This window comes from Takifugu rubripes, chromosome 10 (genome assembly GCF_901000725.2).
Source record: "Takifugu rubripes chromosome 10, fTakRub1.2, whole genome shotgun sequence".
NCBI lineage: Eukaryota > Metazoa > Chordata > Actinopteri > Tetraodontiformes > Tetraodontidae > Takifugu > Takifugu rubripes.
In genome coordinates this window covers 8,799,915-8,818,672 of record NC_042294.1, presented here as the reverse complement: position 1 = coordinate 8,818,672, position 18,758 = coordinate 8,799,915, and the positions used below count along the sequence as shown (strand labels likewise).

The 18,758-nt window shown below is 43.9% G+C and overlaps 1 protein-coding gene across 15 annotated transcripts in view; it reads right to left on the bottom strand.

Annotated features, from left to right (window-relative positions):
* The window catches only part of scrib (scribble planar cell polarity protein), a 39,127-nt gene that overhangs the window by 6,054 nt on the left and 14,315 nt on the right, over positions 1-18,758 (bottom strand). For 6 of the 15 annotated variants that reach the window (XM_029842521.1, XM_029842525.1, XM_029842530.1 and 3 more), the window contains exons 4-37: positions 18,451-18,540; positions 18,023-18,079; positions 17,703-17,766; positions 17,556-17,630; positions 17,285-17,429; positions 16,736-16,854; positions 16,454-16,653; positions 16,072-16,238; positions 15,825-15,952; positions 15,614-15,739; positions 15,341-15,526; positions 14,872-15,234; positions 13,823-13,885; positions 12,647-12,736; positions 12,493-12,570; positions 12,096-12,413; positions 11,267-11,347; positions 9,456-9,698; positions 8,912-9,022; positions 8,650-8,826; positions 8,445-8,561; positions 8,163-8,351; positions 7,833-7,952; positions 7,252-7,308; positions 6,687-6,743; positions 6,044-6,124; positions 3,284-3,355; positions 3,087-3,140; positions 2,550-2,603; positions 2,234-2,356; positions 1,463-1,573; positions 1,045-1,095; positions 530-664; positions 58-217 (exon numbers count right to left, since the gene is read on the bottom strand). In XM_029842521.1, coding sequence (XP_029698381.1) covers positions 58-217; positions 530-664; positions 1,045-1,095; positions 1,463-1,573; positions 2,234-2,356; positions 2,550-2,603; positions 3,087-3,140; positions 3,284-3,355; positions 6,044-6,124; positions 6,687-6,743; positions 7,252-7,308; positions 7,833-7,952; positions 8,163-8,351; positions 8,445-8,561; positions 8,650-8,826; positions 8,912-9,022; positions 9,456-9,698; positions 11,267-11,347; positions 12,096-12,413; positions 12,493-12,570; positions 12,647-12,736; positions 13,823-13,885; positions 14,872-15,234; positions 15,341-15,526; positions 15,614-15,739; positions 15,825-15,952; positions 16,072-16,238; positions 16,454-16,653; positions 16,736-16,854; positions 17,285-17,429; positions 17,556-17,630; positions 17,703-17,766; positions 18,023-18,079; positions 18,451-18,540 — 4,262 coding nt within the window. The remainder of the gene's footprint in view (positions 1-57; positions 218-529; positions 665-1,044; positions 1,096-1,462; positions 1,574-2,233; positions 2,357-2,549; positions 2,604-3,086; positions 3,141-3,283; positions 3,356-6,043; positions 6,125-6,686; positions 6,744-7,251; positions 7,309-7,832; positions 7,953-8,162; positions 8,352-8,444; positions 8,562-8,649; positions 8,827-8,911; positions 9,023-9,455; positions 9,699-11,266; positions 11,348-12,095; positions 12,414-12,492; positions 12,571-12,646; positions 12,737-13,822; positions 13,886-14,871; positions 15,235-15,340; positions 15,527-15,613; positions 15,740-15,824; positions 15,953-16,071; positions 16,239-16,453; positions 16,654-16,735; positions 16,855-17,284; positions 17,430-17,555; positions 17,631-17,702; positions 17,767-18,022; positions 18,080-18,450; positions 18,541-18,758) is intronic. The other 9 variants (XM_029842529.1, XM_029842527.1, XM_029842522.1 and 6 more) reach the window with 9 other exon arrangements.

The window sequence follows — 18,758 nt, the reverse complement described above, 5'->3', positions numbered from 1 at the left end:
TCTGGTTAGTGGAAAATGATATTCAGGGGGGAAAAAAAAAAGATAAGGAAGACAGACCTTCTTCCTCTCTCATTTTCTTGAGGTCATCTTCGCCAACGAGCGACACTCGAGGTTTGGGTTTTTCTGGAGTCTGTTGCTTCACGTCAATCTCAAAGTACTTCTGACGGTCCTTGAAAGATCGCTGCTCTGGGCCGTCTTTCCCACTAGGAGAAGGACTCTGGACGATTCAAGGGCAGAACACAATCAGAAATTACAAAGGGAGACTCAAACAAGATCAATATTTGTTGCTGAAAGCCAATTTTTCATTTGCCCAGAAGGAAATTTCATTGCAAAAACTACTAGAAGAGAAATGACTATGACACAACTGATTAAGAAGAAAAAAACAACAACTATCAGCCAAAAAACCCAAGCACCACTTAAAAGTAATGAAGCGACAATCACTTTATTATGGCAGCCTCCCACCACCGTTGCTCAAGCCAAGCACACAACCCAGACAGTAAAGGGCTGCTCTAAATGTGGTGGAGGCTACCTGTAGCTCCATGGAGGGCCTGGAGAATCGAGGCACTGCTGCAAGGTTCATGTATTCCTGACGAGGGGAAACCTTGCCAGGCAGTCCCTTACTGACATCTAAGTCCTCGTCAAAGACCTCGTTGTTCGACTCAGGCTGAAAAGGCCACATTTGTTAGTCGCCATACCAGCCGTTGTGGTTTTTTTTAAGGTTTTCAAGGACGCAATTAGAATGGCTTTAGACATCCAGAAATGTCAAAACTCACTGAATACCCTTTAATAACTGCATGATCTATTAAAGGGTAAGTTCTTGTGTGAAGGTTTGATCTTTAGCTTGACATTCTGTTATCTCTCTTTTTGTTTTGGTAGAAGCTTGTCTTACTTTAGCAAAACAAGCTAGAAATAAAAGGACTACCTTTGATATTACAATAAATACAATGCACAGCAGTGCTTAAATCCTTCAATATAATAATTTGTCATTAGTCTGATGATGTCACGGAAGTGGAACTCGTGGTCATGGCTGATACGTGGGCTTACCTCTGGGCTTGACTGCCTGTGGTGGAAGTTGTTCCTCACACCATAGAGATCCTGAGGATGATGGAGAACGTCAGAAAATGAGCACAGTCAGATATAGAACAAACACAAAGTTACAGACCAGGCAAGATATAAAAGTAATGCATAAGGGAGATGAAAATTAGTTCACGATGTTCACCATGGACAGAAGAATGACTCAACACCAAAGGGCCAAGATGGCACTTGAGGACAGGTACAAAAGAAAAAAGAAAAAAAAAAAGAAAAGAAAGATGAGCGCATTCCACACGTCACAGCACATCACAAGCCCCCTCCGACATGGTGCTGCGAGCTCCAGTGAGGAAGGGGCAGGGTGAGACCATCCAATCATCACAGCATGCGTTTCAGGTTGTGACCCGAACACGGTCCAGGCATCACATCCTACCTGCGAAGGCTCCAGCACTGCCAGCGAGCGAGGCACGGCGGCAAACGCCTTGTATGCCTGCTTGACATTCATGGGGAACTCGACAGGCGAAGTGGGGGAAGGGGCGCGAGGCTGTAGGGAGGAGGGGGCGGGGTGGGGCATGGAGGGCGGGGTAGGTTCATGTGGTAAGTCGAGGAGGTGGGAAGAGTACAGACAGACAGTGAGTCGGACAGACAGAGAGAGAAATGGAGGAGAGGGTCGACTATGATAAAAACAGTATTGTTGAAGACTGGAGGAGAACAGGTGAGCAACATGGCGGCTGGTTTGGAGTGGCAGGAGTGGGATGAATGCCAAGAACAAACGGTAACAGCTGGAAGACCTGCGGCGATGACAGACCCGCCTAAGCTCCAGGGACCACATAGAATGAGATTATAGTTTCTTCGTTAAAGTTAAAAGTTGTCAAAGGATGGACTCCAGACAGCATTTCAGAAAACTGCAAATGTGACAAATAATGTCCAACTCAGGAGCTCTACGGGGTGGCTGCACGCTCCATTTACAGGTAACCAGCGTGCTGGAAGCCGATAGCAACAGCATGCTGATCAGCACTGATCATTTTAAAAACACCCCTCTTTATATCTTTGGCTCTCTTAAATAATTGTGCTCAATCTGCATCCCTGTTGAACTGCTCAGAGACATCTCCTGTGTGTTTTAGGGGGGCTGGTCGCTGACAGCCGGAGGCACGGAAACAAGAGTGGACGGAAAACAACACTATGTGGTGGTGAGGGGTCTTACAGAGGTCTGGGAGTTGAAGGGGGAGGGGCCATGCTGGAAAGGGTTGGGGCTGTGGCCGTCCGGGGTGGAGGGGGACGTTCCCTGACGCACACGTCCCACTGGCTGGATGGCCCCCGGTCGAGTCTGTGAGGGAGCAATGCAGTATTTTACAAAAATGACTTTCATCATTACTCCCTGCTAGCTTTAGAAAGAATGAGGACTCAAAATAAAGGAATGACAGTGGTGAAAAGGGATTTGCTCTCCCAGTGGGTGGATTTCAATAATTAAACCTATTGAGTTATTTTATGGACAGTGTGTTTAACATCCAAACACTCACTGATGAAAGTGTGTCATCCTTGGTAGTGGGGGTGGAAGTGTAATGAATGTTTGCCTGCAAAAGAAAGTGAAAACAAAAAGAATGAGAACTGAACAGAATGTGTTTATCTGCAGGATCTGCTGGAGTTGCAACCAGCCACAAATGTCAGCAGAGCTTTTCTGAGATGATGCCAGGCTGAACAAACAAATCCAACACCACCAGGAGCCTGTCTGATCACCAGCAGCCCCTCATAAAATAACATCTACGTTGTCCCATTATTGTCCTGAGCGAGAGTTTAAAGCCACCTCTTGTGAGTCGCATCATCATGAGCAATATATCAAAACCGACTTTATCTTTTAATGCACGTCCGGGTTTTACAGGGCAAAGCTCAGATACCCAGCGCGCTATGAAGAAGCAGTCACATGCTGGTCGGATTGCTGCAGACATGGCAGCTGCACCAGTTATTCATGATCAAATTTTACAGAGCTCAGAGCAGACAACACAGGTGCTTTGGAAAAACAGTCCAGGCCAAAGAAGAGGGCCAAAGGACCCACTTACGAAGCGGGTTTCCCTGGCTGCACACAGGGAGCTGTTGGAAGACTGATGACTGGGCTAAGGGTGGGAGGACAGGATCAAAGGTCAAACTAAAAAATTAAGCCCAAGTGCCTCATGGACAAGGTGAATCAGAGTGAAAATATAGCATATATAAAGAGCAGATGTATAGGAGAAGAGTGCTGTGTGTAAAGGCTGCTCACCGGTTGGATTATGGGAGAGTAAGGCGCTTCCCTGATTGGGCTATCTGTCCTGGGGGAATCAGTGGAAGGTGCCTAAAAATGAGGACAAACAACAAAAAGACACATTGAATACAAAATAAATCAAACGGAGGGTTTCTCTGTTTCCTGGTGCGCTCTACAGGTCATTGATCCCTCGTGACTAATGGCTTGCTCTGCAGCTGTTGGAGTAAACATTCCGATCGATCCTCCTTGTGGAACACCACAAGCAAACTGCTCACAGCAAAAACATGCGCCAGCTTAGCTGGTTGTCACGCTGAAATTAATATGGGCAAACTGAACATATTTATAGCAAAGTAATTTCAACAGGCCAAAATCTGTTCAAATTATATCACAAGTCCCAGCATCCAAAGGTGACGTCACAAAACTTCTGTTCATGGATTGGGGCCAGAAAAGGAGGTAATATAAGGACAGAATATTGATATATTTGTTTGATGCAACAGAACTGGTATAAGGATGTAAATAACAGAGCCCTTTGAAGCGAGTCAAACATCAAACGCTTGTGCTCAGACACGCCATGCTGCCACCAAACCACACTCGGCCAGGCTGCTTGCCTTGCTGTACAACCAGGGCTGCAGCTGGCCTTGCTTCCCGTAGCCCACAGGAGGCCCGGACAGGATCTGCTCCCCAGACGGCCGACCCTTCCCTTTACGATTGGCCACCAAAAAAGGGTTCTCTTTGAAGCAGATGGGCTGAGAGTCTACCAGGCATTCTTCTTCCTCTTGAGCTGATGAATTAATGGTCGTTGATGAGCCAGCACTGTTTGTGAGGGAGTTCCAACTAGGGGAGAACTGGGTTCCTTGAAGATAATCTCCTTCATCGTTTGTGCGGGATTCGAGGTCCATGTGGCCGAGGGACTCTGTGCCATGTCCTACACTGAAGCCGAGAGGCTCTAAAGGAGGTCCATACTGGGGCTGTAAGGGAGCCTCCATGTGAGCAGCAGGACTTATGATTGTAGAAAACTGGACAGGATCAAAGAGGAGGACAGACAGTAAAGTTCCAAAATGACCACAGAGAGGACAACTTAAATACAATTCGAGTCTATTTCTATCAGCTTTGGAATTCATTCAGTTAACCGAGTTAATAAAACCTGTCCCCTGAATAATGTGCTACAAATGTTAGTCTCAGTCTGGGAAATATCATGTTTTAAGATAGTAAAATACCTGACAAACAAATGTGTAGTTGCTTGGGAAAAAAGAAATCAATACATTTCTTAAATGTGCCTGAATTTATAAAGGGCTATTGACTGCTGCTGGGCTCTCGACTGCCGCCCGAAATAACCACATTATCAGACCAGTGAGACACTGGACTTTAAATACAACATGGCTAAAAGTGACTGCACGTGGGCAAATATGCAATTATCTTTAAATGTACCCATGTAGCAAAAACCCAATACTGTAAAAGCAACCTTACAATTGTGAATTTACTGACGTGACCTTGACACGTCATCAAAAATACTCGGCCTAAGTATTAGTGAGTAGTAACTCTGCCCTCTTCGCGGTGACCAGGAGAGCTGGTAGTGCGATGAGGGTCAGTGGGATGGAATGTGAACGAGTGCCCTCTTGGCTCTGACACAGACTGTGAGGGACAGCTGGGCCTCTGGTGTGAGGCTGATCTATCAGCACGCCAGCACACGACTAATAAAGCAGGGAAAAGGCTGCATGTTAAAATAAAAAGAACCGAATCGCTTTGAACAAAAGATTCTTACAAAGAATATAGTGGACCAGAAGAATTTAAATCAAGAAAAGAACTTAAATAATGTACATTCTCTCATTTTTTTCCTGTGATCTTAGTTAACGCTCTACCAGTTAAAATATTCAAAGCTGAATCTTACAACGCCATTAAAGAACCAAATGAAAACAAGGTGTAAATAACTGCATTACTCCGGTGTCAAATAAGTCTATACAGTTCTGAGACAATATGAATCGTGTCCCACATGCCAAGTGGCAAAGTGATCTTAACACTTAGCCGGAACAATTGCACGTCGAGTCACGAAAATCTGAGCCTCCGATGCAGTGAAGTAAGACTAAATGAAAACAGACGTAGCGACAAATCAAAGATAAAAGCAATAAAGCCAATACCTGAGGGGTGTTACACGACCGTGCTCTATGCCCAGTTAAACTTACTCTTCTGTGGTCTTTGGGAACTGAAATACATGCCTGCTACTCTCAGATGATGCCCTCCTCTCTGACACCCCACCCACCCCAGAGACTTCCTCCGATTCTGGGCCAGATGCAGGTTTAAAATATCTCAGAGGGTTTGAGGCAGGCAGCTGTTAGCACGCTCTGAGAGGACAGTGCCGGCTCTCTTTCAGTGTGTACACTTCTTTTTCAAGTCCCTTTTCATCTTCCTCTCCACTCTTCATCTCCATTGCTCTTTTCCCAAACATCTTGATTGATCCATTATCATATCTTTGTTTTCCACTGATCCAGATTATGTTCCATGGCCTCAGCTCACCACCGCCCGTGTCGTGTTTGGGATTACACACACGGAAGGAGGTCAACATTCTTGCTCCTGGAGGTCAATGCTGGGTAACAGGCTCCCAGGACATAAAAACAAGGGATTCCACGAGGAGATAATCTGAGCCACGAAGGCCATTTCCAAAAAGAACTGCATGTATTTACAACTTGGACGCACCCATTTTGAAACAGGGTAAACAGAGGGAGGACCGATTTACCAAAAGACTTTTCCCTATTCTTTAGTAACAAAGAAAAAACCTCTTACCCTGTTAATTTTCTGCAGACTGCTGGTGGGCAGTGCCGCCAGTGTTTTGTAGTCAAGTTTTAGGGGTCCAGTGCTTATGTTCTGCACAGAAACGGACAAATAAATGGTTGCTTTATTGAAGGAGAGCAAAAAAAACATTATACAAAATGGTTTTCAAAACATCATGTTCTGTACTACTGCACTCTATAAAGCGGTTGTAGCTTGGTAATATTCACCCCCCACTGCTGCTGTAAATACAAATTAACTTATTCATGCTTTAAACTCCAAGATATAAATGCAGAAAAAGATTTCAATACAAAAAGAATTCAGAGTATATCCGTGTTGTGTTCTCAAACATACTGTTCAGCTGTCAGCTGTTGATTTGAAAAGACAAGGGTGAAGGAACATGCTAATTGCTTATTTTTTACCTATTGTAGTCAAGTCAAAACAAGATTTGAAAAAAGGCTGTTCAACATTCGAGGGGATATTATGTTCCAAAAACACTGTCGATTAAGACGGAGTAACAGCTATGAGTAAGTGAGCTTCAGCTTCAAACAGCTTTAATTACTGCATTGAGAAAGAAGGAAGACGTTACTGATGTGTTTTGTGACCCATTTGCAGGCAGGAATGTCGTCAGGACACCTCCCTGGAAGAAGTATCTCACCTCGGTCTCCTCTTCTAGCTGGCGAGTTGCTTCCTCTCGCTCCAAACGCATACGCTCCTTCACCAAGAAAGGAAGGGGAGGAGGAAAGAGCAGGGAAGACACCCGACCACACAGCCACACAGTAATGTGATGAACAGTAGAGAGGGGAGGTACACAGAAGCAGAAATGAGTGTTTCAGGGGGTGCCATGTGGTGTAGAGGTGGAAAGATTTGATGATTTTTTTGTGTGTATCACACCAAACACATCAACGATAATAAAAAAAAGATGAGAAAATGGGAAGAGAGAAAGAATAGAATCCACACAAGTTAAAAAGCAATCTATTCATTAGCTATGGGAGCAGAAAATGCATGCGAGGTAGGAATCCTGTCAAACACAATACTGACGCAGGCTGCAGAGGAGAAGCTCCATTCATTCCAGCACAGACCAACATGAGCCTGATGATTTCAAGGCTCAACTTTGAATCTTGTTTGGGGTTTTACTCAACGACTAACACCTGCAGTCCTTTACTGAGGTATAACCATCTTCCTCATAATCTGATAAGGCAACATTTTTTTCTTTCACTTACCACTTTCTCCATCTCTTCACGTTCCCACTGTGATGTTTCTCTCACCATTTCAGACTCCTGAAAAACATTTAGGATCCTTACAATTCGAGGCAATTCAGTTTCTATACGGTGAATTCGGGTTGGAATGTAATTTGCAGTCCGGTAACAATGGCGTTCCCCCAAAAGCTCATCTAGATTAAAAGGAAAAACAACTGTGCTGGTGCTTTCTGGTGCTGTGGTGAAAAGATAGGCATGTGTAGTGTGTGGGGTTGGGATGAGTCAATCTCCATAGTTGTTGGAAACTCCACCTGCTGACACCAAACTGCTGCGGAAGCAGTGTTGCCAGCATGGAATTGCTGAACACACGCGTGATTCTCACCCGGACTTGACAACAAAGTCGCCGAACCGATCCCTGGTATGTGACTGAACTGCGTGTGGCGCTCCTGCTGTCATACATACCAACGCAATTCTCTTCCATTATTCATGGATTTTGCACTTTATCTGGGCCACTGAGTTCACACTATGCAAAGAATGAGTCATCATCTGATCCCACCTTCACTGACGAGTACTATAATTGTTATTTTTAGAGTCTCATCCCATACCTTCTGCATAATGTCGATCTCTTCTGGACTCAGGTCACGGTCTATAGATGAGATACTCTCCATGCTGTTCTTACGGACGATGCCTGCTGCGAATGGGTTGGCAATGATGCCGGGAGAGGCCTGAACAACAAAAAGGGTTCTAATTCAAAAGAGATTCCAAACTGAGAGGAAAGAAAATCCTACCTCGGGCACTATTTTGAATTGAACCACCTATTATATAGAGTTACTGTAGGCACATATTGACTAGCTGCTTTTAAAAAGGTCTCCAGACCTCTATTACTGTGAATAAAACAGGTTTTGGACAAATTGAAGCTGCTGGCAATCTCTTACCTCTACAGACGTGACCTTCTGTGGGTCAAAGCCATCACACACGAGCATGCTGAGAGAGTCTCCCACAGCCCGCAGCACTCGTACAGCCTCTGTGTGCGTCATTCCCAGCAGGCTGTGGTTATTCACCTCGAGGATCCGCATGCCCACCTGCAGACGGCCATCTCGTGCTGCTGCACCAGTTGAACTCACCTGTTTGAATATGGACAAGGTACATGTTATTGACAAAATGTGACATGATAATAATGTCTCCAGTTGCAAAGCTGCGTTAGACTGTTTAACTACCTTGGAGATGAAGACACCCTCATCTGTGGCATCAAAGGGGTTTCCTGCATGACCCTTTGCCCCACCACGAATACTAATGCCAAGTTTCTCCCCTGGCTGCTTCTGGATTACAACTTCCTGCAACAATACATGCAGTTTGTCAATGTGACGCTACCTTTTGCATACTGTAACAACTGTAGAAGCCTGCTGCTGTTAGGGGTCTCACCTGCATGCCGGGTGGCGAAGGGTCCCTCCGTACTAGCATACGGATCTCCTGCTTATTAGCCAAAAGAGAGCGGACAGCTTCCTGATGGGTGGCATGACGCAGATCGATGGAATTTACTTCCAGTATTCGATCTCCGACACGCAGCCCACTTTGACTCGCAAGACCATGAGGAATCACCTGATGGTGAGATAAATCATGAACAGTGAGATACAGGACAGGGCGAAAAGAAACAACTGAAAATAAGGAGTTCAAGAAGTTTTACCTTGGAGATGAAGACACCGGGCTCATTGACTCCAAATGGGTGACTGGCATGATCGCTGCCTCCCACAATACTCAGGCCTAGAGGGCCACCGGACTTTAGTAGCGTGACCTCCTGTTGGGGGTTCGAGGTAAAGAATGAATCGTGGTGAGAGTTTGAAAACCTTTAAATCTAAATCTAACAGTAGAATACTTGCACCTCAAGCCACAAGTTAATTATTAGCTCTCAATTAAAAAAACAACAACATACTTCACGTACACAACCGGTATCTTTTTGACTGCTGATATTTTCACTACAGCACTTTCTTAACTGGACAGGACTAGAACTAACACAGCTAAACTCCATCCTTTAGCTCCTCTTTTTCTTTACTGGGGTCAATGGGTAAACTAGAAACTACAGAACTCTAAATTAGACTGAGCCTTCATACCATGCACCATCTTCTCTGGAACTGGACAGTATTAAAGCCAGAGAGGACAGAAATTGAGCAAGAATCAACAAAAATACCATAATTTTAGCACAGGTTAATAAAATGATGCAAGGCTCTTACCTCAATGGGATACTGATCCTCCATCTGGCCCAAGTGGTTTCCTTGAAGACCTTCTTCGTCCTGGTCTGGTGAATCGGAGGGTTCTGGGGGTGGAGGGGAATGGGCTCGCGCCCGAGATTGGCCAGGAGAGCCCATTGATGCTTTCGGATCTCGCTCCACCACGAGGGAGATGGTGGGGGAGGTGCCAGTAAGGAGTGCTACTGCCTGGTCATGCCTGGCCTCTGTCATGTCAACACCATTGATCTGGATTGACAGTAAAACCAACCATGGAAGGTATCAGCCTACCAGGACAGTCCCAATAATAACGGGAAACACTTCCCACCAGAACAATAAACATTTCAAAAGCATGCCGAGCGCAGCATGCTGCAGTCACTCTTTTTCTCCTGATGTCACATCTCATCACTTGAAAAATAGAGGGTTTTGCAATGTAATTCACTAACGATTTCACTAACGCACCAACGTGAATACTGTTATTTGACAAAGAGCCCAACACCTTTTTTGGAGCAACAAGAAAAAGAAGAGGGAAAATGGGAGCAGAGGATAAAAGAAGGCTGCTGCAGGTACTTGAGATATGGAAGAGCTTCTCAGAGGGCTTCAAGCGAGCAAAGCCATTTCCAAATTTAGTGATTCACTGACTCAGACAAACCTTTTTGTTTTAACCGTTCTTGCCTTTGTTTCATTAAAACCAGAAGAAGAAGCCTTCAAATAAGTTGGATCTCAAGGGCACAAAGGCAAAAAGGATAGTCCAGGCAGGAATACCTCAAAGTATGATTTTTGATCAGTTTGCACAAACCTAACAATTGTTCAAGCTAAAGTGACAAGCAGAGGTCAGCACTGACCTAACAGTAACAGCTTTTACTGCTGGCTGATGTGCTGCTGCACCTGCTGTCATGGTAACACAGATATGCTGACCATGCCAGTAGGGAAGCAGTCACAGCCAACTCTACCCCAACACCATACCCACCTCCAAGCAGGTGAGAAGATGCAATTAAAGCATTACAGAACGTGCAGATGGAGAGAGCGTGAGAGGTTATGAATAGGAACAAAGGTCAAAAGAAACAGCCAGTATAAAGAGAAATACACAAAGAAAGGTTGGTTGATTCCGGGAGTTTTCAATCTGCATGAGTTGCAGTTCTTGGAAACTTTCACAGTGGTTATCAAACTTCCAGCTGGACTAAAATGAATTATTTTGTGAGGAAAAAGGTAAAAATTAGAAAAGACAGAAATATGTAACTCAGAACTAAAAAAAGAAAGGAAAGGAAAGCAAAGGCAAGCATGCAGTGGTAGGCCAGAAGATCGTGCAAAGATTATGTAGAAGCAATCCTGTACTCAACCTCTACAGAGGAGAAGCTCTGCATCAAAATTACTAGAGTTAGAACTTTAATTCTACGAGCAGCTTTTGTTTTTGGTGCTTTTGGTGAGATGCTGGTTAATTACTTGCAGCCAGTACAGGAATTTAAATGCAAGTTTAAGTTAGTAAATCAATCTTAAATCAATACAGTGACGCTATAATTGAGTGATAGAGCAGACATAGGTAGATTTACAATAGAAGGCATTCACTCATAATGAAATACACGTAGGGTTTCCTTTAAGATGAAGGAGGACCTGTCCTTTAGGTGCCAAAAAAATGGCAGAAATATCTGTTCCGGCAGTAAAACCTATTTAATGATTAAAACTTTACACCAAGAGAGTACCTCTGAAAATAAAAATGGCAAAAGTAATGAAGGTTTTCCCCTCCCATCCAACCACCTTAAAGGAAACTGGTTAGCAGACTGGAAACTACAGATATGGGGTGGATGTAAAGTACTCACAGAAATCACCCTGTCCCCTACGCACAGTACACTGTCTCTGTGAGCTGCTCCACCTTCAGCAATACGTGAAATATAGATTCCCTAAAAGACAAGGATAAAAACATGGTTAAAAGTTTCTATGATAATATTTTGTTTTACCAAGAACATTCTTTACTAAAGAGTAACATCTGATTTTAAACAGATACACCAACATACAATAAATAGCCACAAGTTTCACACAATCTGTTTAAATACAGAGTGACTGCCTGCCTTACCAGAACTCTGCACTTCCTTCTCGAATAATTGACAAGATATCATGTCTGGTTCCACTTCAACAACCGTTTAAACAGACACAGTCTGACACACCGAAGGTTTAACCCCCTTTTTTTGCACTTGTGGAGCTGTGTGAGCTGCAATGCGTTACTCCGCTGACCCTAATATATGCCTCTTCCCATTTAGTTACAGCAGGCCTATCAGGTATCGGGTCTGGCTATTCATATCTCTGTCTCCTTGGAGATGACGGAACGCTGTGGCTGGAATGAGCCGAGCCTGATGCAGTTAATGGCCAACCTTCACGATGCCACTACCTACTCCAAAACTGTAGTCTGAATACCGGTAATTACATTTCCATTTTAGATTATCTCTCACCCTGCATTCTGGCAAAAGAATCCAATTACCACATTTGTACTGAGTGGAAACTGCCCACAACAGCAAAATTGTGTAAATTATCTGGGGATATTTTCCCAAAATATGAATTATTTGAAGATGGACTACGAAAAAACAGTCTGCTGAACATGAATCCTGAAATATTTGTTTTCCATGAGGTAATAAAATGGTGTTGCTGTCTCACCGTGTCTCCTGTACGGTAAGGTGTGGAGCCTTTGCCACCGGCGATGCTGAATCCAAGCCCCTTGTCATTTCGGATCAGGCAGGTGGTGAGTCGCTGCTGAGGTCCGCTGGTGGTTGGCTCCAGGTTGAAGGCGATGCCGCTGCTGCGCCTCTCCCGTGGGAAGTAGTCGTCTTCCGGCCTCAGCGGCGTGGTGGTGATGGCGTTCTCTGGTTCCACCATATGTTCACGTAGCACCGTCATAGAAACTGTCGCCCCGGAGCTTCGCAACGCTTCAACAGCTGTGTGGTGTTCTGCCTCATGGAGGTCCACACCATTCACCTGAGAAACAAACAACCTTTAGAAACACTACTACCAAGCAGAAGTAATGGGGGGAAAAAAGGGTTAAGCAAAGGTTTACCTCCAGGAGTTTGTCTCCTACTTTCACCCCAGCTCTGGCTGCAGGACCCTCTGCAGATACCCTAGAGATGAAGATTCCCTGAACAAAGAAACACAAGATTCCATGTGTCATCGGTCACTTCTAATCTCAAAACTGCCCAGTCAGCAGGTCTCACCTCATCATCTCCCTTGTAAGGTGTAGATCCTTTCCCACCAGCAATGCTGATGCCCAGGCCGCCTGTTTGTCGCTGAATGGTGATTGTGTGCTGCAAGATGGGGAGTGGGGGTCAGGTCAGGTGGAGCGGGAGGCGGCCCCCAAAAGTTCATATTAACTTATTCTTATTTGATTTTAATGTAATAGTTTAATTTCTAGGTGACCTCCCTCTTTTATATAGACAATAGTGTCCCACTTCTCACAACAGCATCTTTGTTTTTCTTATGCTAAAATATGAATAAACAGCGGCTTAACTATAAAAAAAAAACATCTTTGTTCTTGGCATTTAAGACGTGCAAAACAGAGGAAAGATAACCGAAGGTTTTAAAATAAAAAGCCCAGCATTTGTTGTCTTTATAAAACAAAGCAGACTTACACTGGCAGAGACATATTATTGGCATCCTTAGCACAGTCAGCGTATGATTGTTTATGTTTAAATTTACGAATGAAATGGAAATTTCTTCATCCATTTTTCTGGTAAAATAAAAAATGGCAGCAAAGCATTGGTGGAAGATTGAACGGTGACTTGTTTCGTTAAAGTGTAAGATAATTTACTGCAGGACCACCCAGCAGAGAAAAAAAGTGACCAAAACTACAGAAACGGAATAAGCACAGATGCAGTGTGGCAGAACAGAACAGTGGAAGTTTTGGCCAGTACTTTAGAAAAGCAATGTAGAATTTTACATATACTACAAAAAATAAATGAATCATAATTTCAACCTGTTGCAAACAAAGTTGAACATGTAACAATGGAGGAGATTCTCTAATTAGCGAGAAGATAGACTACAGAATTAAACTTGATTAACAGCTCCCACCTTTTCCTTGGAGAAATAAGTCAGTGCTGTACAACATAGATAAGAAATGCTGCAGATGGAACCCTGAAGTTAAGAATAACAGCTCAAAACACCAGCAGAGCTTCGACAAGTGCACCACTGTTCATTTGAAGGAGGAAAAAGAAGAGTGCCTAATTTCTGCTAGTTGTTCTGCCACACTGGCCATTCCATGAATAAGTTGTGGCTACAGGGTCCTTTATGACAGGATACAGGAAGTTTTGTGGGGGTATACTTCTTTGGCAAATCAGTGAATGAGTGAGACACAGAAGAGAAATAGGCCGACTGGGGAAAAAGTATGTACAGACCTCTTCCTCCTCAATTCGAGCAGGTTCAATCAGCAGATTATTGACTTGATCAAATGACACCCCCTGTTAGGACAGGAACCAGCGAGAAGCATGCAGATTAGTCAGGCCAAAAAAAAAAAAAAAAAAACACAAGTATGCACACACACTCCACATCACCAACCAACCAAACCAAACACTTCAATGTCTGTTTCAGCATTCCGTGGAACACTGAAGTCGATGCCACACTCACGCCCCAGCCACCAGAAGCAAATACAGGCAGAGACAGAAGAACAGGACCAAGGAGCTGAGCTTCAGCATAAAATACAGAGTGGAGACAGAGCGGACAGGACAAGGCAAAAGCTCCCAATGCAGAATAAGCCCAGCCTCCGCAACACAGAAATTCTGGGTCAAGATTAAAAACTAATATTATAATGAGGTCAAGATAACAGGCGATGTCTTTGTCTTTATGGGAAATTTAAAAATTGTCTGTCGTGCTGAGCTGCAATCTCTGTAAGCACAGAAACATCCTGAAAAATATCTTTATTTTGCACAAAAAAAGGCTCCTTGGATCTCAGCTCTGCCAGTATATGTTCTGCATGGTCCGAGATCATCAACAATCATACCCACATTCATTAACAGTTGATGTAGCTTTGGTGAGACGATGACAGTGATCATAGTGTTAAGAAGCTTTGTAAAATCATCAGGAGAAATCAACATTTTTCATTCACACTCCCCAAATTTGACACCCTTTTCTGATTCTAACAAGCGCTCGTGTGACATGTTACAAAAGCAGGATGCGAAAAATTATTATGCACTATTCATTTTGATCAAGAGAGAATAAGAGGTTAAAAGCTAAAATGGCCATGACTGCGCAAGGCAGGTGGGTACTGCAGCTGTTTGCGTGGATCAGATATTATTCTGATGCATTATTTATGTAAAAACACATTATTGATACCAGAACTGTGTCAGCATTTACAATAAAATCTGTGTTGTCTCCTATATCCGGCCTTTACCTTATAGATATAGTTCAACATGTGTACATGGTAATATTTTAGCCATTCTCCTTTTACCTTCACTTGACTGGAGTTAACCTGGAGCCTGCTGTCCCCAAGCTCCTCCATTCTGGGATGATGCAGTGGGGTGCTCTGATCATCGTCCTCCTCATCCTCTTCTTCACCAGCCCGTGTTGGGGAATTCAGGCCATCAGGACTGAATCCCTGCAGAAGAGCAGCCACGGTCTCGGGCTTAGGCAGCTTGGTAATCTTGAAGTGCTTCTTGTAGTGTGGTGTATCTTTTCTGATCAACCGTTGCTTCTCCATAGGAAAGGACGGCTTCTCGTCCTCTTCGTCAGTCCTATCGCCATTTTCCCCACCCTCTTCTTCATCCTCGTCTCCTCCTCGAATGATTGGCTCTTCTGCAAAGTGCACAGTTGGCTGGAGAGGAGAGCTTAAGTTTATTAATGACAAAATAAACCTAAATTTAAGCCGTTAAGAAATGCGAGTGGGCTGTTCTTTACAATCAAGTCAAAGTGACAATCACCTCAATGTATTCCACCTCCATCTCATCCAACTCTTCCTCATCCTGAGGAGAGTGGCCATCTACAAGGTCTTCCCTCTGAGTGTTTGGGGCAGCATTGAGCCTGTCCTCGTGCGAGGCGGCCGACAGTGTGCTATTGGAGACCTGGGAGTCGTGGCTCTGATTGGACAGGTCACTGAGCCGCTTCTCCTGGAGGGAAATGACAATGAAAAAGGGATCGCTGTGTAATCTCTGCGGGAACACATGTTTGTTATCACCACTAACTTAATAATGTACCTGTTGGTCTTCATTCTCATCTGCGCCATCAGCTCTGGATGTGTAAGCTTCATTTCTTCTCTCCTCAATGACCTTCTTCATCACTTTCAGTTCACTCGGATGTGGCGTGGCTCTTCGCTGAAGGCCCTGAAACAAAAAAAGGCAAATTAAAACCTTTAACCCAAACACAGTACACTACCAACGCCGATTAAATAATACAAGGAAATCTCACTCTGCGTTCTGCTGCTGCCTCATCATCCTCGTCCTCTCCTTTGGTCTCCTCCTGGAACTGAATCACTGACACTCTGTTCAGGTTACTGTCTGTCCAGCTGTCATCCACACTGCTCTGCAACAAGTTCTCTGTGGTAAACAGAAAAGAGAAATTACACCATAGTGAACTCTTATTTGTATTATCAAAGAATTAGCTAGTGATGATGTCAACAGAGCTGCAGCAGAGTTTAAGACGCATGTATCCTGACCTAGACTTGGAGAGGGCTGCTGAGGAAGCAGATAGCAGGTCAACACTTTCTCTCCCGTACGTTCATCATCCTCTGTCTGGAATTTGAGCATTGGCTGTGACTGGTTCTCTGCCAGCCACATAGCCTTCAGGTTGAGGTTTGTCAGTGAAAAGGGCAGATTTTGTAATCTAGACAAATGAAGCAATTGGAGAATAATGTGAGCAATGTAACTGCAAAATATTGTTCAAACTTATACTACTTCAATGCTAACAAAGATTTACACTTAAATCGAGATATTTTCACGGAACAAGAAAGATTGTTTTGCCTTTTTATAAAATATGGATTACTTATTTTAACGCTACCTGCAAAAAACGAAATGTTGCCAAGCCATAACAGACGTTACCTGTTTCCGGCCACATCCAGCACGTGTAGCTCAGTGGCATCTGCAAGCTCAGCGGGAAGTTTGCCCAAGCGGTTGTCTCTCAGTGAGAGGACATTGAGGCTGGAGCAGCCACCCAGCTCTTTGGGTACGCTGCTCAAACGGTTGCGGTCTACATTCAGATTGGTCAGTTTCTTTAGCTTGCCCAGCGATTGAGGAAGTGACTATCAGGAATAATGACAGAAAACCAAGTTTAACACAACAGCAGAATGCCAATGGACAAAGTGATGTGTTTTTCATTCTTACCTGTAATAGGTTTTCTGTTAGGACAAGCTCTGTTAGGTTTTCACATTCTCCTATTGAATCAGTCAGATTAGTCATCCTGTTCTGGTCCACCTTCAAGATGGATAGCTGTTTCAGGGAGCCTGAACAGAGACACAAACACACAAACATCAGTTATACGCACTGAGAGCCAAAGCACAAACACGAGGCACCTGTCTGAAATAAAATACATTTATTTAAAATGTGAAGCGTTAAAACAGTCCAGGAAGGTCCAGGCTTTATTTTTCACTGTTGTTAAAATTCCAGTAGGGGGCAGTGCTGTTATTTGTTGGCAATTTCTAATACCTTACTTGCATCTGTCAGGGGTCTCACTTGAGCAAGTTCAACCCATTTAAATACATTTAAACACACAAAATATACAAGTTTAATCTATGAAAACACAATAAAAGTTTTTCTGGTCTGCTACAAACTACACTGATGTGGTGCTGTAACATTAGAGAACTGGAAGCATCAGCCTTGTAAACGCGTTCGCGTTCTGGTTATTTTTATTCTGGCCCCGACTGTAGGTCTTACCTATGCTGTCTGGAACAAACTCCAGAAGGTTCTGTGTGAGCAGCAGGTCAGTGAGAGCCAAAAGGCCATTTAGCTCCGAGGGAAGCTCCTCCAGACGGTTTTCAGACACGTCCAGACACACCAGTCTCCGCAGGTTCCCTAGCTCCTACACACACACACACACATACAGTTACAACTTAATTCTCTGACTTTATGTCAGAGATTATGCTTATGATTAATTTATAAAAAAAAAAAAAAAAAAAGTAGGAAGAAGTTAATTATTTGGTCTTACTTCTGGTAATGTAGATAATTGATTTCGGTCAAGCCAGAGTTCCCTCAGATTGGGGAGAGCACCAAGGGTGTCCGGCTGGGAAATTAAAATATAGGGTTTTTTTTGTTATGACTGGGACATTAATAAGGAGAAACTGTTTTGACTTACCAAATCTTCCAGTTCATTACTGCCCAGATCCAGCTGTTCCAGTTTTACCAGGAAAGAGAGCGAGCTGAAATAAAAAAGCATGTGCAGGAGGTCACACAACTACGCACCGTAAAACAGCATAGAAGTGACAAATCATTCGTGCACGTGTGGCAACATATGCAAGGAATGCTCTTAAACCTGCGCTGCTGCACCCATTATTCCTTCCTTTTTTTACCCAACGACATAATTTGCAAGTAAGGAGCACAATCAAACCCTCAAACCTGACATTTCAAAATAAGAAAAATCAGTGGCATTTTGCAGTGGAGAGAGAGGAAACTCACGTGGGCAGAGACTTCAGCAGGTTCTCCCTGAGCTCCAACGTCACCAGGTTAGCTAAACTGCAAAAGGAGGGGTTCGAGTGAAAAGAGGGGTCGGAGTTGGCAGATTTCAACGGCAGAGTGGGGGAGGAAGGAGACACAGACACAGGTTGTTTTGTCAGATGGCAAGTCTGTTCATCTGCAGTCCCTGGCATGGTGAGGGGTCTCTTCCATCTGTCTGAGCAGAGCAATGGCCCAGAGCCCACAGGCCTCTCTCAGCCCACTGGGCAGTATTATTATTATATACTATGACTACAATCCTCTGAAAACCCGAGTATAAATACTCTTCATTATGTATAAGAATAATGTTTAGTCAGTAATCTCTGAAAATATTTCGGGGAGCAAAGCTGTCAAATGAAATTATGTCGTAAGCTGTTTTAATGCATACGTACTTTCCAATGTCATTGGGTAACGTCTGCAATGACACATCGTTGAGTGCCAAGTGAGCCAGCGTTCTGAGTTGAGTGAAGCCATCTGGCAATCTAAGCAAAACACAGGAGAAAAATTATGAACAGAGATTCTTGTTACACGATTAATAGGATCACTCCAGTCTCACACACTAATAAGGAACAGCTATTCAGTCGGGAGATCCTTATTTGATCAAAAATCACATGGACACCCGGGAATATGTTCATGATCTGTGCGTAACCTTGGCCTAAATAAACTGACTCAGTCAAGATGAAATGATTTTGTGTGCTGG